Below are 23,662 nucleotides of genomic sequence, written 5' to 3' on the forward strand. Positions count from 1 at the left end.
GGTACTGTTATTGCATAATAATAATTCTAGCTTCTGGACATTTTTGGTAAGGAAGTGCTACTGTATGGTGAACTGACTTCTGTTCAAAACATGAAATGCACAGTCCTCCCTAAGCTGATGTTTAGTACTTTCTTAAACTGAGTTTATTGGTGCCTACTGACTGGTAAGATTACAAGCTAAGGCTTTAGCAAATAAATAAAAGTTTTTATTTAAACCACAAAACATTATATACCACAAAATGTAATACTGCTATTTTTTAACTTAAATGGTAGTGTACTTCTTGGTTTTAAACATTATTACCTACATATACTGGCATGTTATGAGTAATGGCAATAAATAATAATTAAACAATGAACTCAGTTATAGAAAGACACTTCCAGTGGATGAAAAATATCTTCTTGTGTTTCTCTTCTTTTGTGAAGGTGACTGTATATCTTAAAGTTTATCTCTCTTTTTAATTTCTAGGATTGAATCCAATGACTTGCCTTTGTTGGCTGCTATAGCAAGTACTCATTCCCCATATGTTGCTCAAATACTCTTATAAATGGAGATCTCAGGATAGTCATTCCCTTAAAGTAAAATAAAGAAAACAGGAATGTCAAATGAAGAACAGAGGTGCCAAACACTGGTAAAGGGGAACACTGAGGAAAGCAGATGATGACTGTACATTCTGCCACCTTCTGATTCTGATTTCAACCAGATGTTTTATTGGAGGACTTCAGTTTACATAACGTAAAAGGCATTCAGGTTTTTTCTTACAATCTCACTTCTGACTTAAATCAAGAAAGTGACTGCATCTTTGCATTTTATTTTGATTCAAAGGACAAAAGTTAACACTGTGTGGCAGACTGGGAGCTGCCATCCAAAACGCTGCTCAAAACCATGAAGTAACAGTTGAAAGAACAAGTGAGTTAGAATGTATGTCAGAATACTACGCTTGGGTGTGGTGTATGTTTCTTTGCTGGGGAGAAGGAGGTGCTGTAAACTATGTATATAGCATTCCTATATGCAAGTATATTAGATGGGACATGATTTTCTTGCAGAGCATATGCATAACTTGTATAGTAGAATGAATGGGTCAGAACAAGGAACCTGGATTCAGCAGCCAAATTTTGTGTGGGAATGGAGGTGTGCATGAGGTGATGTGACTTTCCCTTTAAGGACAAGAGGTTAAGCAAGCTGTGGTGACTTCTGTTTTAATAAGGAGGCATTCAGATGAGCCTATGGCTAGAAGTGGAATGGAATGGACTTCTGAGCTAGGGATTTTATGGGAAAGCCTTATGGAATTTCTGCTACAAGTTTACATTTGTTGCTGATGCAACTTCGATAACTCTTTTGAGTTTCTGTATGACTGTAGTCCTGGGAGCTAAACCTGTGTCTTGATCTCATCAAGTATTACTGTCTTCAAGAAGTATGAATTTGATGAACTCACGCGTGATACTAGTGCTGTTAGTGCGTGTCTGTGCGCACATACGTCAAGCAATTGCCACAAACTGAAGACAATCTTACTGGGGTAGTAAAAGACAAACAACCCCCCACCAAACCTCTAGTCAAAAGTATTACTTTTTTCCAGCTACTAGTTGTCACTTGAAGTAGGAATAAAAGAGGACCATTGTTTGAAGTAAAATGAAATGTAGGGGGCAAACCCCAATATTTGATATTATTATGAATGTTTGCAGCTGCCCTTTTTGATTCTACAGAAATCTTGAACTATAATCTGGGTGCCTTTCCTTAATAGGTTAACTACTCTGAGACCAGAAGCTACTTCTCCACTAGTTGATACTGGCCTTCTCTGTTTCTAGAAAGCAAAATAAAATTTTGTATTTTGCTGGTTTCATGTGATTGATAACATGAATGTAAAATAAAAAAAAACTTTTATTGTATAAAGCACTGTTAAGCTGGATATGAAACTGTGGACCAGACTGAGGAAAGAACAAAGGATCAAAACAACCATTCTTAAAGAAACGGAAAACTCAATGTTGGACTGTTCTGTTGTGAGCCAGCAGGAATGAGGTGTCTGAAATCGTCAGCTTGCAAGCAAATTGCTGGCAACACAGCTGCTTGGGAATAGTGAATTTTTATAGGAAACTCCTAGTCACCGGTTGTGAGTTCTCCTTCTTAGTGATTACAGATTTTTAACACTGAAGGGACACACTTTAATTAAAAGTGTTTTTATTTCCTACTACATTGATGTTTGGACTTTTCTACAGTAAATTTTCAGTTATTTGAAACAAGGAAATGTTCATATTGTGAGTTGTTTAAATGTGATGGGGGTCTTGATTAACTTTGTATTGCTTTTTGAGGGAAATAGGTAGACTGACTTACTGTGAAGAGAGGTTGTTTCCAAGTGGAGGGATACTTATTATTCTGATACAATGTTTCTAAAGCTGTTTCATATATGCCGGGTTTCTGACCTAACATTCCAGATGTTTCTTTAATCACATTTTCATACCTGTCCCTAGTATTCTGCCTAAAAAGCCTGAAATCTTTCTGTGGTTCAGGTTTTCTCCTACTGCTTATAGTTTAGCAAACTTTTCATATCTTTGATCTGAGAGTCCTTCTGTCTGTGGAAGTTAAACCAACCTCTGCAAATAGCTGCTAGCAGGTATCACTCTCTATTCCACAAGGTTAAGACAAAGGAAGAACCATAAAGCAAATCACATAAAGTACCCCTGTGATGGAGAACGTCTGTGTGCACATGTGTAGGACTATGAAACCACTTCCCTGAGTGTATACAGAAATCCTCATGTACCTCCTCTATTTCATGTCACTCTTAAATAGTAGCTGAGCTCACTGAAAGTCACTTCCTGTTCTCTTAAAGTATAAGTTGAGGGGTTTTATCTGAACAGACTCTGACAATTCTTCTAAGAAATACGTGCTTTTGTTATCAGAATGTACTAAGAAAGTCAAAGGTCAGGCAACATTCAGTGATTTCGTGACTAATACCAGGATCAGTAACAACCTGATTTTACTACGTCAACTATTTTTAAAAAATCTGCCTTTTGGCAAGACATCAAGTTAACCTAAGGGTGGCCTGTGAGCCGATGGTCAAAAGCACTTGGATTTTCTTCAGCCCAGGCTAAGACTTTATAGTTCTTGCTGCTTTCTCTACCATTTTGCTGCTCTTCAGAAATTACACAGTGCACTACCTGTTTTCACAGTTTTAGTTTTGGGGGAAAGAAAATCTAAAATGAAAGCTGTTTACTACTTTTAAAAGGCTTTAGACTAAAGAAAGTTAAATACAAATTTTCCCCTCCACCAAATGTACTACCTCAGTTCACAGGATTCCACCTTCTAGGGTTTTTTTGGTTCTAAGTCTTTAACTTGTTTTTGGTAGCATTTTGCTGTTTATGTAAATTAGCGTGGCATGACAGGGCAGTAAGTATTTAGAGATGCGTTGTTAGACATCTTTAGGGCATGTTTCTGGTTTTGTTTTTAATAGGATGAAAAGTGACATGAATGTACAGATGTGTTTGAAATTTAAAATGTAGCTTAATTTTCAAATATTCCAAAATTAGTTTTATCAGTATTATATTGTTTTTTGTAAACTTAAATACATATTTTCTTGGGTAAGTGGGAGTGCACAGTCTTTCCAAAATCCCGCGTGAATGCAGTTTACACAGTGCAATTTAAAGAATGTATGGGTTTTTTTCAGGCAAGACTAAACCTTCATACACAGAGAGGAGGAATGAAATGCTAAATTGTATTTAAACTAAATTAATTCTTTAACCCAAAACAATACCAAGATCTAAACATTTTAAGTAGGTGCTCTCTGAACTACTGTATACAACTTTCTTCTGCCCAAAAAAAACCCAGAGACACTGATTCTGTAATTCTGTAATACACACTTCTAATGGCATTCTCCAGAGTTGTAGATTGATCTTCCCCACTCCCTACTAGATGCATCTTAACTTTTCAAGTCAAAACTCCTTTTCAGATACACTGAACTATTATATACAAAGTTTACACAAAATGATCACTTATCCTTTAAGTATAACTTCTACTTCAGTTAAAAGGACCCAAATCAAAATCCCATCTGAACTGCTGAATGTATTCTAGACTTTTTTTTTCTTTTTTTTGTGAGGTCAAGTGGGCTAATTTGACATACATAGCAGGTTTTCCATAGTAGAAAAAAAGTTGTTGCTATTGCATGTTTGGAGATCATAGGCTTCTTTAGGAATGACTGAATACCAGTGTCAAACTACATGGGGTTTTTTTCTTATAGTTGTTTATGTATGCTATCATTTTGGTCTATTTCTTTGCGGCATTTGGTGCAATAAACTTTCTGAAATGAAAGTAAATAGTATTTGGTATCTTTTTTAAAACTTCCTTCTGAAATAGCTGTTCTTCTTGTTGTAGGTGAGATCTAATAGTGCATGGACATCTGATAACCCATTAGTACAGTAAGTAAATGTTGTGAGTAATGTCTAACAGGAAAGCTTCACAAAATTTGTAACCTGATTGAACACTACCAGCATCTTTGGAAGCTTTACCCCACTTATATATGTAAATAAGAGCTCCTATATTATGAAAACTAACTGCAAATGATAATGGAAAGTGAAGACACTAACTGTTGGAATAGGGCCTGCAGAGGTTGCACACACCTGTGTGGCTGGCACTTAGCTCAAGTGCGTGTGAAAAGAGCTTTGTGAAAAATGCGTTGCTATTACATTAACGTATCCAATCTTAAAGGTTACTCAACAGGAATGAGCGACACCTTGTGTCTACTAGATTATGAATTGGTTGAGGGACTTGACGTGAATTAGTTTAAAATAGAGATCTTCCATTTTTGTCAAACTCTGTGAGCTGGATTTCTATTTAGTATTCTGCAGCTTACTGGAAAGTCCTTATTTACAAAATAAAAATAGAGAAGAGATGATCAAGTGTAATTATGCTGAACATCTCTGAACAGGTCTGAGGTACAGTGTGATTTGTAGGGTGTAAACACATCTGTCGACTGAAATGTCTGAGGTTTGCTTGTTGGTCAGGCTAATCAGGATTGGAAATTTAAAAAAAAAAAAACAGGAGCTTTGGCATCAGGGACTTTTCACAGTGCTCTGAATACAGTTTCTGGCTTTCTAGTTTGGCTGCAGTAATTATCAACTCTGGAGCACTTGGAAGTAAATCTACCTATTTTCTCATGCTCAAAGGTGCCAAATGCTTGTGTGCGCACACCTGAAGTAGGAGATATGTCTCTTGTGTTGTCTGCTATGACTCCTATGTAATTTGTGCTCCTGTTAGTACTCCTGCACAGATGTTGACATGTCATAGAGGTTAACCGGAGTTGGTGTTTATAAGAATGAAAGTTGTTTTTTTGGAGGTGTTGGGTTTTTTGTTTTGTTTTACTGTGAAAAGTACATCAAATGATGGTGGTGTGGAGAGCTGTAGCCTCACTCCAGCTCTCTTGTTGCCAAATTCTATAGTGGTCTCCCTCTTTCTAAGTCTGTACTTTCATGAGAAGGCTCAAAACAATTTGGTAGGTAATCCCTACAACAAGGGAAACATGCCATTATCCTGACTGCTCTTTCCTCCTGTCACACCAACCCTATCTGCACGTTGTTGCCCATCAAATCATTCTTGTCCAGGTGCAGCATGTTTGCAGAAAAAAAGCTGCTGATGATTGTCTGCTGGTTTAACAAGTGGAATTTGGCTCCAATAAGTGATAGTGTAGGGGCAGGGGAAGAGATAGGACTCCTCAGCTAGGAACAAGAGAGAAAAGGAGTGACATTGCTCTGGCTCCTGATGTCTTTGATACTTGTGGGCCATTGGACTGGCTCAGCAGCTTGTGTGGGGCAGCAATCTGGGCTTCCAGCTAGGCTTTGCAAGACTCCATGAAGCTCCTCTGCTCTGACTTAACCACTTTTTAAAAATTGTAGTTAAGCTGTTGGTGATATCCAGTGGATTAACTTTTTTCTGAAGGGCCCTTAGCCCATCTCTTTCAGAATTCATATGAATGAGACCGTGGGAAGTTAGCAAAAGGCAAATGCACAGACTGACCAGTATTAAATGGCCAAGCACTGGGAAAGGGTGGAGACCTGTATAATAAATGCTCAGGTGGTATGGCTGAGAGGGCTGCCAAGGAGCTTTAAAAACTGACAGCTGCAAAAGAGAAGATAACACCTAGATTTGAAAAACTCTCAAACTCTGCAGTCAAATTCTGTGATACGTTCAAAAGGTGTAATTTGAGGCAATACAAATATTAATGGTGAACAGCTGATTTTTCCCTGTTACATAAATGGCAAGGAGGATCACAGAACCGATGAAGAGCTTCCCCTCCTATTAACAAGGAGTCCAAGGCTACAGCAATAGAATTCATGTAACTAAACATGAACTATTTCACAAAGTAACTGGGTCCTGTGCCAAAATTCTGCCAGTCTTTCTACCTCCTTTTCTTTCTAAATTAAGAAGTCATGTAACAGTTAAAGCTTTCTGCTGATCACCCATGAAGCACATTCTTTGGGTTTCTATAAATATATGGTTAAAGAGAGCACAGCTGAACATATGAAACAGGATTTTGAACATAAAGGACAGTCAGCTGAGTGAGAAACCATGAGACTGTGACCTATAAGGCTTCCGATCCCATATAAAATTAGCTTAAGTGGCCACATGCGAGTAAACCACATGCTGGAAAATGACTGTCATGACAGTTGCAGTCAGTTGTCTGTCTGGCACAATCCCAAAGCTAAAAGAGTTTAAGCAGTACACATAGAGGAGCATCTTGTCTCGAAATCCTAAAGGTCAACACAAGGCCAAAGGGCTTAGGAATGACAGTCAAGCGCTTAAAAATAAATATAATCTCATAAACTGGATTTCTTCTGTTTGGAGCTACAAGAAAGATTCTACTGTGATCTGATAAAATGGTGTTTTAAAGAGTTTTAAAGAGTTTTAAAGACTGCCCTGAGGAAGGAGTTTCCCACCAAGGAAGAAAGCTCCTGCTCTTACAGGCAGAGAAATGTTTGTGGATGTGGAAATATGAAGTAACACTTAGGTCTGCTTGAGGTCTTCCCAGGGAGTGGTTGTGCTCTCTGATAAGAGTGTTGTGGGGTCAAGGGCTGGGATGTTTGGTTCACAGAGATGTTTTGCCTACCATTGGCTTGAATTCCAATCCTGTCTACTAAAAAAATTGTTTCAAATATGTCCTTAATTTTTACTATTTTAGCTTTATTTTACTACCTCATCTTTTTTTCCCCTAGGCAAAACAAGCCTGAAGAATTTTATCCTCTTCTCTGCTCGTTACTGTCCCATAAATGTTTTCATTTTAAATGTTCTACAATTTTGTACCACTTTTTTCTTTTTAAGATCTGCACAGGCCCTGTTAGCCTTAAGATAAGTCACTGTTCACTTTAACTTTGAAAAATGTAGGGCTTTTGAACTGAGCGTTTTTTGAAATCTCTGTGATTCCGTAGAGCGTGCAACTTTTGTGACCTTGAAACATGGCCACAACATGGCCAATGTGAAATCAAAAATCGTGTTTCTAAACCATCAGCTCCTGCTGCCCTCTGTAAGGGACTGACTTGTGTGTGGGCTTCAATTCTTCAGGTTTGTTTCTATTAGCGAAAATAAACCTTACCTTTTGATTTGGGAAGCAGAGATGCCTGGGATGCCTGGGCCGTCACAGCCTGGTTGGTGTGTGGGTGAAGCCATCCCTCCTGCCTGCCCAAGTTCCAGGCCAACCTGGCCCTCGCATTGTGGCCTTGTTGATCAAGGATATAGGGAGGTGGCTGCCTGGTGGGGGGACACAAAACAGAAACGGAGTTAGTGCTGAGGGAAAGCTAGCTTTCCTCCTTTGCCCTGCTCTTTACCATAACTGCACTTCTGGCTGTCTCCTGTAGGGGTGTGATGTCCCTGACGTGAAGGGGTGGCTGAATCCACAGGCTGGTCAGGCAGGCTCCTCTGCATACCGACCTGATGCCATCGCTGAAGTGAGCGATGGACTGACCTATGTCAGCACAACACAACTGGGGACATAACTTAGACACCAATGTTTCAAGTTATTTTGTCAGACCTCTGCTATTCAAACCATCTGTGTTAGACCTAGATATGGCTACACCCACCTCTGGTTTTCCATGTGCCATTTGCCTCTGCCAGGAATGCAGTAGCCTCCCATGTTGCTCATAGTGGGTAAAGACCAAAAGCAAAGCATGAAAAGCCCATTTGTAATGTTGCTAAATAAATTCTGAGTGTTGTAGGTAATTTGTTGTCTAGTGGGAGCAGTCAGGGGAGTAGTTCTGCATTATTACATGCTTCAATTAAATGCAGTCTGAAGAAGAGCTGGTGGCTTCCCAGATGTGTCTATAAGCTCTTGATAGATAAGGAAGCTAGTAACTCAAGAATGCTGTTCTCGTCTTCAAAAGACGCCTGTCCTGAGCCTTGTGATGTTTATGTTGCTGCTAAGGACATAAACTAACTAGTTAATCTCTGGGATCATACTAAACTTCACAGGGAAGGTGGCTTGCCTCCTCCCTCCCTTGCTTCTTTTAAAATTAGTATTCTCCGCTTTTCTTCTAAATATATGAAGCCTTTTCTGCATGTCTATTTTTGTGGCTAGCAACTGCTCTGCCAGCCCCAGGGAAAGCTGGTATGGACTTGGTAATTTGTGCTGAGGAGATTTCAAACCTCATTCTGGTTTGAGCTGGGAGGCAAAATGCTTGAAGCAGGAGTCTCTAAAAATTGCTGTCCTGATGAACATGAGTTGCAAATTGCACCTGCAGGCTGTCTTACTGCTGGTTGTTAAATATCAATAAGTGTCACTCTTTCCCCTACAAGAGGGGACCACACTAAAAAGCGTGTAACTACAGTTTTGCACACAGGTGTGCTTCTTAGTCGTCTGGGATAAAGTCTGTGGCAGCATCAGACTATACTTTGCATTGTAACACTTCCAATAGTTTGATGATGGTTGGCTGCCAATGTGCACACCACTGCCCCCTTTCTCAGAGCTGTGGTGCTGAGCTGGGTTGTGTTGTAGTTGGGGCTGAAACATGACTGTGAACTTTACAGAGCGGAGGGCTTGCTCGAGTTAAATGCAGCTTTACATGCTGTGCAATGGTGCATGGCGTAGAGCATCCCGATAGCACAGCTTATCGGTGTAGTGTAGCACTACACAGCAGTACCGAGATTGTCTCTGGATTCACCAGACTTATCTCTAGTCACTGTGTAACACATCTTAACCTTGGTACCATGCTGAGTTAAATGCATTGATTAACCATGCCTAATTCTTGATTAAGCTTGACTGGTGGCAAGTCTGCAATTTTCACCCTGTGTCTCAGCTTAAAAGCAGCTCGTGTTTGTTTTCTCAGCATTCTGGTAATCACCACCATTCATTACAGAAGGATGAGGTGACTGGCTAAAGGTATACACGGAGGCTGCGGCAAAGGTTAGTACTGGATCTTCTGAGTACTAAAATGGTGCCTTCATAATTGGACTGTCTCACTGGCCAAGCTGTGCTGGGGTAGAAGGGGCATGCATACACCTCCCTTTTCCCTTCCTGGCAATTGCTTTAAAGAGTCAGAGAGAGTGTCTGGCATCCAGATATCTGTCTTTCAGGAATGAAAAAAGAGAGAGAGAGTTCTCTCATTCTTATATACTGGCTCGAAAGATCATTGTGTACGATTACAATTGTGCCCATAAGAATAATTTAGCAGAAAGTATCTACCATGTGAATGCTGCCAAGGAAATGTATTTTGGTTTTCTAAACACCTGCTTCTTTTCTCTTATGCATCTTTATTTTTTGCTTGGGATGCATGAGTGATGTGGGGTAAAGTAACTTATGACAAGCTGCTGAGCAACACTTGCTGAGAAATGGCAGGAGTCGGTACCACTCAGGAGAAGTGCTAGTTTTCAGAAAAATAAAGGCAGAAGTGAAAGATCAAACTTGTCTCTGAGCGAGTTTCTTGTTTGAGGCAGTGGGAAGGTGTTACAGACAAGCATGTGGAGCATACAAGATGTTAACTTACTGCTTCACAGAAACAGCTTATGCGCTTTTACACATTAGTGTGCAGGTATCTGTAATGAATGTTCTGCTGTGGCAATGCTGCATCGTTATATCTGTCTATTTTAATATAGAAAATAGTAATATCATGCGGTTTTTCTCTGAAGTACATGTGCGAGCTGAAACACTGTAACCAGTCTTACAGCTTTACACTCTGTGGAAGGATAGGGGCAGGAGGAAATACAAGAAGAAACAAAAAAGCAAAATCATCAGTCCTGAATGCTACTTGACTCTGTACCAGTGTCTGTTATGAGTTCCTGATTCAGTCTTGGTGCTGTTTATTTTAATCCCTGTGGTGGGAATCAAATGAAAAGCAACCATGACCTGGCAAGATGTGACTGTCATTCTGTAAGGGGATAAACTGCCGTGGCAATCCTGGCCATTGGTTGTGGGTAGCTGGCTGATTTTGGCCAGCTGCTGGGTAGCTGTAGATGGTGGGTGCCCTTAAGGATAAGGTGCCTTTCAGATAATTAGACAAACATACAAACTGTGTCTTAAAACAAAAGATATTGAATTACTTCTTTCGGCTGCTCAAGATGAAGTTTCTGAAGAGAAGGACAGAAAGTGCTGAACCCAGTTGGAGCCTGAATTTTTCCCACATGCCAAGGGGAAGAAATGCAAGATTTGACAGCAAGAGAAAGAGAAGAGTAGATGCCTGCTATGGGAAGGAATACACTTTGTGTGACAACAAATTATTTTGATCTTTGTGTTCATCAGATGAGGTCAGGTCACTGAGCTCATTGCCCAGGTGTATGGATGCTACTGCAGTGCAAGGGAAGCAGCTGCAGCAGGTGAAGAGGAAATCAGGTCTTCCCCTTTCAGCATAGTCCTCTTAAAGCAGTGATGACATGGGAATCCGGGGCAGTGGGTTTAACACTAGTTAAGCCAATCTGCTGAATATCACTTGTGTTTACTGGTAGAAATCTACCCTTACCTACATGCTTGCAGCAGGGGTCAGATGAGAGCTACTACTTATGCCTTGAGAATCCGTAGCCAGGTGTTGAGGAGGAGAGGGAGAAGAATGAGTTGTCTTTCCAGCATCGCCTGCCCATTACTTCAGCTTAGCTGTCACATGAAAACTGCACCCTGAAGGACTGGTGAAGTGACAGAGCTGCAGCTGGGCACAATACCAAAACGAGCGTTTAGTCAGACCGGTGCCGATTCAATTCTTCATTTCTCCAGCTGCAGTTAGTGTAAAAGCTGGCTTCAGATTGCTTGCCAAGCTCTAGATTGTCATCAAATAGCACAGCTTTGCAGACCTTATTACCCTTCACAGTATGTCATATAGGACCTGACTGTTATTCCACCAGAGACTGTCCAAGCTAACCTATTGAAATATATCCTAGTTGTTCCCTTACTCACTCCTAAAGCCCCCTGCAAGGGTAGCTGTCATTATTCCTGATCTTAACACCACTCTAACAAGAGGAGTAACTCCTGGAAAAGTGAAGTATATATCCATTCTGTTTCCAGTTTGTGACTCTGCTTCCTGACAATTACAGAGCATTGGCAGGGATTTGGGACTGCTGGTAGGTGTCAGCAGGACCCAGCAATCCATCCGAGCATCTCCCACACCTGTGAAAGCTGTACAAAGGCATCATGTAACTTTTGTTTCCTTCAAGAGTGGGGTCGTGGTTCTGTGTGAGTTATGATCACGATTGTTGGTGCTCTGAGCACTGGCAGAGAAAGCTGCTGATAAATTAGGTGCAGTAGCAGCAGCTGCAAAATCGCTGTCCTGCTGGCCGAGAAAAGGCAAAGTCATCAGAGAATTAAGCTGAACTGCCTAGTATATTTTGCACTCAGAAGGCAGCTTTGTAGGAATTATAAGGAAGATGATGCCGTATAATTTTTTTTCTAACTTCTGTTGAAACTACAGCTGTTGTTCTTCAGGCCTAATATTCTTCCATGCAATGAACTGCCCCCACTCAGCTTCTTCAAATAGGATCAAAAGGGTCAGCTGGAAAAATCTATAAAGAGGTGGAACAGTTTGAAGAAGAATGCAGAGGCTTTGAGCAGTGGCTGCTTGGCAACCAAGGTCAAATCACACCTTAATAGCTGGAAGTACACTCAGTTCAGACATCTTAAATCAGACCCTAATGATCATGACTGGGTAGAAGACGAGAGTTCACAACTCCAGACTAGTGTGTGGAAAACTGGCTGTATTCTGCCAACAGAGAATAAGAAAATATTGTCTTCCTTTTTCAAAGCTTTTTGCTCACATGAGATTGAGGCTTCACTCCAGACATCCTATAAAAAAATCAGTAGGGAACCCCAAAGTAGTAATAACCACTCAAGCTGTGCTGTGTTTGGCACATGGGACTTCCACTGGGACTGTGGGCATCTTGTTAATTTAGACAAAATTACATTAATGATATCCACTTTTAAATTGCTTTTCAAACTTGTACTTCAGTGTAACTTATCATGAGTTATTTTGGTCACATGTCTCTCCAGTTCAGGACTTGTGACTGCTGTAATGCTATTTGTACCTTTTGCAGTGTATTATTTCAATTATACATTAAGTGTAGCAAATCTTAAGTTTCTGTAATTTACTTTTCAACTAGCTTCCTTTGCCCAAGGTAACTAGAAGCTATTAAAAACTTGCGTTAAAATCAGCAGCATAAATAAAGCTGCCTTCTGTATTTCACTCTTGCTGGCACCCAGTGTTGCCTGGCACAGTAAAAATTAAATTTAAAAGTATCTGTAAATGTGAAATCTGAACTTTGAAATGCTAAAACTTTGAAATAAAAGCACTTTGTTAGTGTAGCTCTGATGCTGTGCCATCTTCAGAAATTGCTTGGACCTAAATAACCTGGCAGAAGTCTGTTTGACTGAGCAGCTGACTTCTGTCTGGTCAACACAGAGTAGACTTAAGTAGACCTTTAAGACCAGTTCTCTGTGCATTTCTCAATCTAGAAGTCATGAGCAAGACTTGAACCCACAGGCAGCGAAATCAAAAGATGGGGCTCTTCTAAATCAGCCCTCATGAGAAGTCAGTGCCCAGCCACAGCCCCTGGATAAATCCTCCTCTCTTGCATTGGCAAAGTTGAGCTTTCTTAGCACAGAAAAAAACTAACTTGATTTTAGGGTGGTGGCTGCCAGAGGCACGTGAGTGAGGCAATGATTTAGTTCTTTAACTTGACAGACCTCAGCTCTTTCACCATCTCTGTCTGCCCTGGGATTGTGAAACCTCTGAGCACGCTGCAAAATTCATCAACATAGTAATTCCTTGTTCCCAAAGGTATAATCAGGTGAGAAGCTGGCCCCTCAGCCTGTGGTTCAGCAGAGCTCCTATGAGGCTACAGGGCCGAGCACGTGGCTGATTCATTTCTCTTGCACAAGACTGCCTGCACTGCTGTAAGAAACTGAATTGTTCCCAGGGGCTGGCCTTGCTGGAGTTAAATACATGCCCTCCTTCATCAAACTGCTTTCTGTGATTTCTGCACATTTCACAAGACAGTTGAGTTACTGGTGAGTAAAATTTGCAACCACAAGCCTCAGCCCCTCTAGAAAGTCAAAGAGGAATTGTAATGCATTGTATGTATTCCAAAGATTAGTTGTTAGGTGTTCTGAGACACAAGTTTAACCGATGCTAATGTAATATTAATATATAGTTTCTTCTAATAAACTCTTTGCAGCTGAAAAATGTGATCACTACTACAAAACAAAAAGCTTAACCTTCAGAAAATGAAGGGTCTGCAGCTAGCAGTTTGACTATTTAATGAACTCTCTCAGCTAACAGCCTGTATCCATGCTGTCTTAGTATGTGAAAAATGTGCTTGGTGCCACAGTGATGTCAGGATCCCCGAGCCGATCGCAGCTTATGGCTTCCAGCTGGGCTGCGGAGGGCTGGGAGGCGCCGCAAGCTGAGCAGATGTGGCTTTTGATGGAAACAGCATCCAAAACCTACCTATTTTCCAATGTGTCCTGACCCAAATCCCTGATTAGTCAGGAAAACGTTTACCTTCTCTGCTATAGCTCAAATGTCAGAGTTTTCTGTTCATTTTTCTGAGCCCTCCTCCCCGTTGCTGATGGCTGCAGTTGGCTCGGCTCAGGTAACTTTTCTGTGGTGACTCAGATAGTCGGTGTCTACTATTGCAATTGAAATCTGTACTATTGGAGAAGGGCTTATGTGAGGCTGGCTGAGAAACAGGGGCCAAATTTGGGAAGAATTCCTGTTCTGATGAGAGGAAAAACTCCAGGGAGATGTTTAATTGCTGCAGATCAAGTGATATTAATAGTAGAGATCTTTTATCCTTTGTGTTAATAATGAAATGTCATGCTGCATGGATGTGCACTGATCAAGTTACTCTCTTCTTTCAGTGGCCAGAATTCTTTCTTTGTTCACCCTACTCTCTCTACAGTATTTTTCCTTCCTGTTCATCTTGGCATATCTAAAATTAGATGACCAGCTTTCCCAGGCAGGCACCTGTCCATGCTTATAAAGTTTCTAGTGTAGTATTTGAAGGCTGCAAATAGATTAGTTAGCTCTTTCCCTTACTGTACGTTCTCAAAAGGGAAACTGCTGAGACAAATCTTTCAGGAATGTAAATGGCTCCTTTTGTCTATGCTACAAATGAAGAAATGAAGATAAATGTCACCCATGGGTGATTCCTTTGGAGACTACTCAAGTACAGCCAGATTGCTTTTGTTCATGCATTCCAAGCTAACGCCATTTTCATACCTGAATTAGGAAATCTGGGATTTAACTGATTAATATGATGCATGTATTTTCAACAAATCATATATGTGTTAGGGGTTCATCTACAGTACAAGGGTCAAGGATTACTGGAGTGCTTTTCCCCAGTCTGGAGGCCAGACTGGAAGGCAGAAGACAACCGATGGTGAAATCCGTTTTACCGGGCCGGTGATGTGAAGAGGACAGCGTGGTCTGTGACCTGCCTGCGAGTGGGGTGTGCGGGTGAGCAGAGCTTAGCATACGGGTCTGCACACACAAGCTTTCAAGAATTCTGGATCTTTGCTTGTGGTGAATGCTCTTCGCTCATCTTTTTCACTTCAGACAGAACAATTCCTGATGTTTGTGGTCTTTCTTCTTCTGAGGTAGGTAATGCACAAACTGTGGTTGCACAAACCGTGGTAGCGCATCCAGGCTGCAGTTTCATAAAAATTGCTTGAATTTAATGTTGATGAAAATCTGATGTTCCAACTTTGAGTCAACGCGTCATGTGTCAGGCTTTCAGCAGCATTAACTTGCCAATGCCTATAATAAAATCCTTATCCATCTGGCTATCCTTAGCCATAAAACAACAACAAAAAAAAATAATCTCAGTTACCCTGAACCTGTTTTCTTAACTGAACCAATCTGGATATGTCATATGCCATTTAAAAGCTCATATCAGTAGCAGAGTTATAATCAATGCTTTTGTTTGAATATTTTGTCATTAGGGCACTAATTTTCTCTCAAAACTTGCCTTGAGTAGGAGAGCATAAATTATTTTTTTTTCTTTGTTTAAGCTGCATGGATAATTGATGTTTAAGTTGTGCGTAGGCAAAAAAAGCCGGTATGTAACTGACAGGAGGAAGAATTTATATCTGCACTGCAGTTATTCTATAAGGGGACCAGAATTTCTAGGTTATCAACTCTTTGTTGATTATTTGCATGCCTCCTGTGCTTTGCCAAACAGTCAAATCTGATTGTCTTTTAATACTGCTGCAGTAGGGATTTATTATTACATTGGGAAATAAAATAAATTTAAGGTTGCAGAAGGTAACAATTAAAGGTAGGATGTGAGGGGAATGAGGAAGTGTGGGGTTTTGCCATTGGGTTTTGTAGCTGTTTACTAGACAGCAGAGGTATATTGAGGATCAAAGCTGTCTATGCAATGTCAAATTCTGAAACAAAGTGTGAGAGAAAACTGACTAAAGACCTCTTCAGTTCCTACCTCTATCTCTCCAGCTTCTGCCTTGGTCTCCTCCCGGCTTGCAGCCCTTGTCCCCATCCCATGCTCCTGCTGTTGGTTTTGGGCTCTTCTGCTCTCATTATTTTTCCATTTTCACATCCACCTTCCCTCACTTTGCATTATTTTCATACCTTCTCATCTTTAGACCTGCTCTGTCTTTTTCCTGTTCAAAGGACATGGAGCACATGCAGCACTAAAGATGTTCACTGAACTTAGGTGATAAATTCTTATAGATTGCTTCTGAGAATGATGAACTGCTTGCCCCAAGCTGTAGGGTGAAAACTGCAAAAGCACAACCTCATCATGATGGCAAACTTGAGGAATTTCAGGTGTCCTTTCTAGAGTTACTATGTGTGAGAGCTAACAAAACCCATTGCTTTACTTGTTTTTTTACAATAAAGGGAAAATAATGCACTTTTCCATTCCCCAATTTCTGAGACAAGGGTGATCCATAATAGGTAAATCTGTTTTTTTTTTAAAAATGAGGCTGTCCATCCACCATAAGCTATTTTAATGGAATTATTTCTCTGGAAAATAGATAAATCACGAAAAAGTAGTTACTTAAAAAAGAATGATAATTACAGGAAATGCTGCCTCTAATACTTGACATACAGAAACCTGACTTACATTAAAATATCACTTAGAACAGAAAAAGAGGAGAACTAATATCATAGGCAGTACTATATTTCTCCCCATCTATCTGGACTGATAAGTATTCATCTTTTTGCTTGGACAACATTTTTAAAAGACAAAAACTTAGCCAATACAATCAGCAAAATTCTCCTCCTTCATTAACTAAGTGCCCAAGAGACAAATGGACAAAGAGCTAGGCTCTCCTGTTCAAGAGGAGGTTGCACATTAAATGATGCAATAAATTTGCCCTGGGTTAAAAGTGAATTTTCTTCTAGCATAAAAATCACCTTTCAACAATGCTGGAAACTCTACAGTTTGCAGGCTAAAGTGATAGGAAATAGCACTTTAGAGCTATGGCTGAGATAATGCAGAAGCAGTGTGTGTCTATGGCAGCGTCCTTTACACCATTGCTGGAAACAGACTCCTATGGCTGCAGTCATTTATGTGGGGAGGAGAAACTCCCTGAAATGGCAGTTTGTCTTAAGTATTTAAAGTTTAGTATCAAGTAGCTGTCTTCTAAATAAATTCTGTGGAATGTTGTGCACAATTAGGTAAACTGCTAAAACCCATAGTTACTGTTTTTCCGAGATTATTGGTTTTCCCGATGAGACTCTTAGCAGTGCATTTCCCATATGTTATCCACTCTATGGAACTGTATGTCTTATTTCACATGTGCCTCATTTAAAATATTTAGTAGTAGGTATTTTTAATTTATGACTAAATATTTCAGCATCTGAGAATGTCAGTAAATACTATTTGTCTCTCTTGTACCTAAGGTGACTAGGGAATAGACAAGTCAATGCTTTGAGATATGATATATTGGCATTTTGCTTGTGACTAGCAGCCTCCTCAAAACTGAAAGCATGACCTTTTGTGAAATGGCATTCTTTTATTGAACAAATGTGTTTTTAATGTATTCTGTTATAGCTGCTTGCTGTTGTGATTATATGAAATTGAACTGCCTTTTGCAACAGTGCAAACTACAGCAGGAACAAAGGGACTGAGCTGGTTTTGGCTCTATTCTCTCCTGCAAATCTGCAGAAGGATTTGTTGTAGCTTCTGCAAATCAGTAGCTGCAAATGTTAGTTCTTAACTTCCACAATTTTGCTGAGGGGTAGCCTGAAGTCATGATTTAGTGACATGAGAAATGAAAGAAACTTGAGCTGCAATGTTTTCATGATTGTTTTTTTTCTTTATAAGTAGAAACATTTAGTCAAGCCAAATAAATCCTTACAATTTTAACTCAAACTATAAACCAGCAGTGGCCGAGAACAGGTTATGCGAGTTCTTTGTGAAACCCCTTTATGCAAGAGACAACATTCTCTTTCCATCAGCTGAAGGCTGAGAAACGGCAGGTCAAATTTCTGCTTATACCAAAGCCCCACTTCCCGATAGTCCTGCAGCAAGCACAGCGTCAGCAACTGTAATTCCTGACATTTCTGACTTGGAGGAGGGGAGTGAGAAGGGTAGAGGAAATCTATTTATTTTAGAGAAAAATGGAAGATATGTTAATTGCTGAGAATGTATCAGCAGAAGGCACAGAGAAGAAATTTTTTGTAGTTCATTGCTTAAAACAAGAATGCATTCTAGGCTTTGTACATAAAGAAAACCTTCAAGATTTGAGTCAGCATGCAGCTGACAGTGTGAAGGTAGGAAAACTAACTTCTGTTGGGAACAACGCTGTGTATAGTGAGACATGACAGCCATGAGCTGGAACTACCACCTTCACCTCTGAACACATCTGTGTTTTGAACTGTTTTGCTGCTGCAAATTACATAGGCAAAGCTCAGAAGAATAACACCGTAGCCTTATCACTAGACTTTGTTGCATCCACAGAGACAGAAGCTACTGAGAAAGTGCATGACCTTTTTGTTACAAAGAACATGTTAATTACTGAGATATTCTTTATTCCTTTTTGTGTAAAAGGAAGATACCAGGAAAAATGTATAATGTTGGGAAGAGAAAGTCTGTTGTTGGTGACTTCTGGATTAAAAAGCTGGGATGCACTATTCTGTTAATACACATGGAGGGAAACTAAAGACCAGAGGGGACCCAGTGGGGCTCCCCAAGGCATTTGTGACTTGAGATCCACTTAGGACACAGCTTGTGTAGGTGGTTCTTGGGTTTGTTTATGAGAATGTGTTTCCAGAACGTGTCTGGTTTTGACAGATCCTTTCTCTTCCTCTTCCAGAATAACTCAGAGCCCATCCGGGGAGTATCACCATGGTATGCAATCGTAAGTGACCTCTGCATAGGGAGGCAACTGTCAGCATTTCTTTTACAGCAACCGTGTGATGGCTGGGTGCAGTTTGGCAGCTTTGTGTGTCTGACTCATGGTGGATCTGGGCCTGAGGTTTTCTTTCTTTTGTTTAGTTGCCTTTTTATGTTCGCATCTAAACTAAACACTAAGGAGTAATGAAGAAGAAGGATGATCTTGTGGTTGAATGTATTCAAGGTGCAATATGGAACTGGGAACTATGTCTGGCTCCACCACATCTATGGCCAAGGACGAACAATTTAAGATCTCAGGGTTTTCCCATTAGTGAGATGAGGATGAATGAGATGTCACTCTGTGGGTGAATGAATAGTTTGAGTGGTTTGATTCCCAACAGAAAGAGCTAGAGAAAATTTAAGGAAAAAAAAAAAAATTTCCAAATGGACCAAATTGATAGTAAAACCAGAGAGCAGATAACTATGCTGTCACTGGCTCCTCTCTGCTCTATCAGATCAGTCGTGATTCTCGGTTAGAAAGAGGATGCCCTGTGCCATGCATCCAACAGCCTGTTTGCCGCAGCTGACCAGCTGCGTGGCGAGACAGGCAGGTGCTGATCTACGTGCCAGTGAGATCTGTGACAGAAAGCGGCATGCATGTAAGAGTTTATCATCTCTTACCTTGCTCTGTAGAGGTACCTGAACAAGTAGTTTATCCTGTCGTACACTCGGGAAACAGCAAGAACAAAAGTAAAGCAAGAGTCAATCTCTGGCTTTCTCTGAGTCTCCAGCAGGCTTTACAGTGTTAACAGTGAGTAGCAGAGAAACAATGTATTTATTCATTCTGATTTCACTTGCTGTAATGGGAAGTAATTCCCCTGAAGTCAATGGGATTGCAGGGGTGTAAGAGCTGCATCAATTTCTGTGCCCTTAGGTTGATGAGAAAAATAATATATGACCATAACATAGCAAACATATATAGAAAAGGCCTCAGGGCAGGGAAACATTCTGTAAATGATATGAAAACAACATATTTAGCAGATAAGTATTTCAAAAGTAGGAGGCTGAGGAAAGCTTGCTGTTTGGCCAGTATAAAGAGCTCTCCCCAATATTTTGCCTTTCCACCTCAGCACAGAGCTTCAGCTCTTCTAGAAGCAAGCCTCCTTCACCAGCCATCGCCGATGGGCCAGAGAAGTTCACAATAAGGCAAAAATGATCAATCCCCATAAAAGACAGGTGTGCAGGAGAGGTAGCTGGGCAGCAGTCATCTTTCTGGCTACTCCAGTTTCATGCTTAGTGTGGGAAGGCCGACCAAAATCGGGAGGAAAAAGAGGAAGGAGGGTGAGGAGCCGAGGGGACAAAGCCTGTTGCTGTAACAGAGGGTAGCCCCCTTGTACGGCAAAGGCAGAGCACGAGGCCCCACCATGACCCGTGACCTTCCCCTCCCTGCAGCCACAGCCCCACGGGGTGACCGGCCACCACGCAGCCCTTCTGCTCCCCAATGTCCCGGCAGCTGGAGGCGATTGAGCAACTGGCAGGGAACCAAAAAAGGAGGATAGGTGGAAGCACAGAAACCAAAGAGGAGCTCAACAACATGGCTATAGAATAAAGATGAAACTGAGGAGAGAACCATGTTGCTTTTTTGGCTTCAAGAATGTGATATGAGTCATTATTCCTTAAAAAAGAAAAACAACGTTTGATCTGGCTGCAGGGAGCGGGGGGGCAATCAGCACGATGCTCATGTCAGGCAGGTGATGAAGGACAGGGCGGGCAGTGAGGGGAAGCAGTAAGGAGATCATGAAGAAATGTTTTCTGTGCTGTCCCTGCTTAGGGCAATAGGGTCTGCTTTGGTTCTGAGGGAGGTGGAGACTTGAGAGAGAAAAAAGAAGGCAGAGTTCACACCTCCCTTTCTTTGCAGCGGATCAGTCTTTTTTCATCTCTAACACAGGATTTGGGTACATTCCATGCACAACTCACACCTGATTAGTTAAAGAGGATTATATTAACGCAAGTTTGACTGTAGGCAGTCTCAAATCAGCTTTGACTTCACAGAAGCATATTAACTGCAGAGATTTTTTTTTTTTTTTTTTAAGATTTGTTTTTAATCACTACAAGCATGTCCTCAGAGAAGATTGCAGCAGTTTTACTGCAATAGCTGAAATCTTTGTGAGCTTCGTGAAGGAGCCTCCCCCCCCTCCCCATCGCCGGTTTCGCATCCCAGTTAGAAAAATCCCTTTTCATTTCTTAAGCACAGAGAGATTCATTCAGTAAATGACAGAAAGAAACAGGTCATTCTGAATGATGGCAGTGGGGGGGAAGGGACAGCCTGGTCCAGGGAGTTCAGAGTGGAAGTTCCTCACTGGAAACCTACTGGGGTACCAGTGATGGGCTGGGAGAGAATGACTGGGAGATGGGTGAAGCATTATTAAGGTATGGATGGAATTAGGGGACCAAGCCCAGGGAAGTGTTTGGGCTGCAGGATGGTGGTGCTGGTGGATATTTAAGCAGCTACATCACTAGTCCAAAATATCTCAGTTACTAAAAGCTGCCTACAACTTAGTTATTTGCTTTTTCCAACAAGGAAAATAGTATGTCTTGTGGGAAATCATGAGGATGACATACCCAAGAACATTGCATATTTGATCACTAATAATATAAAGTAAACATCTTTAAAATATTTCCAGCAACATCTGTCCTAGTTTAACTACTGGTTCATGTTGCATTCCTTTATGGAATAATACTCATCCCAGAAAGCAGAGCATGTGTCACTGCCATCCATTACAAGAGTTAAACTTGTGGGATTTTCCCTGTCTATTGAAGCTGAATTTCCTTCAGCCTTTAAAAAATGCTTTCTTTTCATTTTCCACCATTGCATAATCCTGATTCTCCAAAAGTCTGAGTGCTTGCCTATGATCTTATATATTTAGTATTTGGCTTGGATAAAAAAGGAGCACAGTGAGATAGTGGTTTCACTCATACTGAGGGGAAAAAAAAATCCAGAAAAGGGAGATGTACCAGTTTAATAGGAATACATGGTAAACCTTAGGGGCCTGGGGAGTTGGGCGGATTAAAAAAATTAGAGCTTTCAGCCAACAGAAGAGATTAGCATCATCCTCCAAAGGGGGACGGGGTGGGGGAAGTGGGAATTAATAAACTACTTAAAACTGAAAACAGCAAATAATGGTAAAGAAGAGTGTGGACAGAACTCCCTCTATAGCCACAGATGCCGAGGCTGCCTGGACAAGGCATATTTGCCCTGTACTAAGGGGTGTAGATTATATGTCCTAAAATAGAAAGTAGTGTATGGAGCAGGTATATGTGTTAGCATTTTGGAGGGAAATATTTCATTTTACCTGACAAGGACTGCCTTCTTGGTAGTTTTACTATTTTTGCCAAAAAAGTAATTTTTTACAGCAGAATTTACAATACTTTCTACTTCTGAGGAAAAGTGTAAGTATAACACAACTGAAATAATCTGTTTTTTTGTGAAAACAACTTTTCTGTCAGTGAAGAGACAAAGGAAAGGAAAGGAGCTCTTTTCTGTTACTAAGAGTAGTAAAATTCCAGCAACTTAAAAAAGTTTGGGATGTGAATTCTTCACGACTTAGAAATATGCAGAAGAGTCTTTGGAGGCCATGAAATACAGGCATTTATTGGGCCTTGAGCTACCTATGCAAAAGTCTATTTTTTTTCTCTCCCAATATACAAAGTGATTGAAAAAAATCAAACCAATGAAATGCAAGCACGTTATAGCTCCATCTATAAAGAAACCGAGGTGTGTCAAGTACCAGTTGCCCTATAGGGATGTTTAACTCTCTTGTATTAGCTCAGGAATGTTGCTGGTCCAAGTCTGGGTAAGAGGATGGCAGCAGAAATTGTGCAGAAGGAGAAAGGTTGGGAGAGAGAGGGAAACCCCCAAATTTCACAATAAGGCAGATGTTGTGACACAAGATGGGGCTAATCTGTTTTACTGAGACGGTACCAGCTCAAGCACTCCTGTGGCAGCTGTCCTCTTTATTCATGCAGTGGTAAATCCTCCCTCTAGCAAGCTACAGATTGGAAAAAGAGTTGTTTAGCATTTCAGAGCTTCGGTTAGCATTTTGGCTCCCTTACTCAAGCAAGAGACAAACAAGGAGACCACAGCTGTATGAGGCCGGGTTTCCCTGTAGGGCTGTCTACCCCTGGATGACGTTGGCTCCTACGTCAATTCTCCATACTATCAGTGTAAACCCCCTCACTTCTCGTTGGCATTGAAACCAGTAACCTGGCACTGGGCTGCTGTTATCACAACCTCTCTTCCCTGTAAAGGCGGCTGGACTCTGCTTTTGGCCACAGAAGTGAGATAAAGGATAGCGGGGAGTGGGACTGAAACAGCAAGTACAGCTAGGCTTTTTTTTGTTGTTGTTACAGATTAGATACGGACTCTGCAAATCAGAGATAGCAAGACTGACCTAAAGATACTGAGTTAGTTTCCATAGCAATGAGTCCTATAAGTTCTCAAAATATTCAGGTCTCTATTAGGCTAGAAGTAGATATAAATAATTTGCTTACATAAGGGCATGCCGGTTCTCATCCAGCAAACCACTCAATTTTAAGCACGTTAGTATCAAGATGATGGATCTCCATAGGTACCTGACTGTTATGCTCGCTTGGGAAAGAAATACTCTTGGTGAAAAGTGCCTTTATGCCTCCAGGTAGCTCTTTTTCAACCCTGACCCCCCTGCCTGGGACTTTCACCTGTGCTTCCTGCTGTCAAGCTGCCTTTAATGCAGACTTTGGGTTTTTTTTCCATGAGACAGGTCTGTTCCTCTCCACCAAGAATGAGAGACAGCACCGAGCACTGCTCCTTCCTGCAGCCTCCTCTCTAGCTTGGCTGGAGGCACCTCGGGCCCTCCACCTCACAATTCAGGTGAGA

General features: G+C 41.0%; 1 protein-coding gene across 8 annotated transcripts in view; it reads left to right on the top strand.

The window, feature by feature from the left end:
• Positions 1-23,662, top strand: part of FNIP2 (folliculin interacting protein 2) — a 95,572-nt gene that overhangs the window by 48,879 nt on the left and 23,031 nt on the right. For 4 of the 8 annotated variants that reach the window (XM_082050697.1, XM_082050699.1, XM_082050696.1 and 1 more), the window contains one exon: positions 466-3,850. In XM_082050697.1, coding sequence (XP_081906823.1) covers positions 466-544 — 79 coding nt within the window. In that variant the 3' untranslated portion in view covers positions 545-3,850. Of the gene's footprint in view, positions 1-465; positions 3,851-4,359; positions 4,404-13,223; positions 13,343-18,727; positions 18,773-23,662 lie in introns of those variants that run through there. The other 4 variants (XR_014183871.1, XR_014183872.1, XR_014183873.1 and 1 more) reach the window with 2 other exon arrangements.

The sequence above is a fragment of the Streptopelia decaocto genome (genome assembly GCF_964273445.1).
Source record: "Streptopelia decaocto genome assembly, chromosome: 4".
Lineage (NCBI taxonomy): Eukaryota > Metazoa > Chordata > Aves > Columbiformes > Columbidae > Streptopelia > Streptopelia decaocto.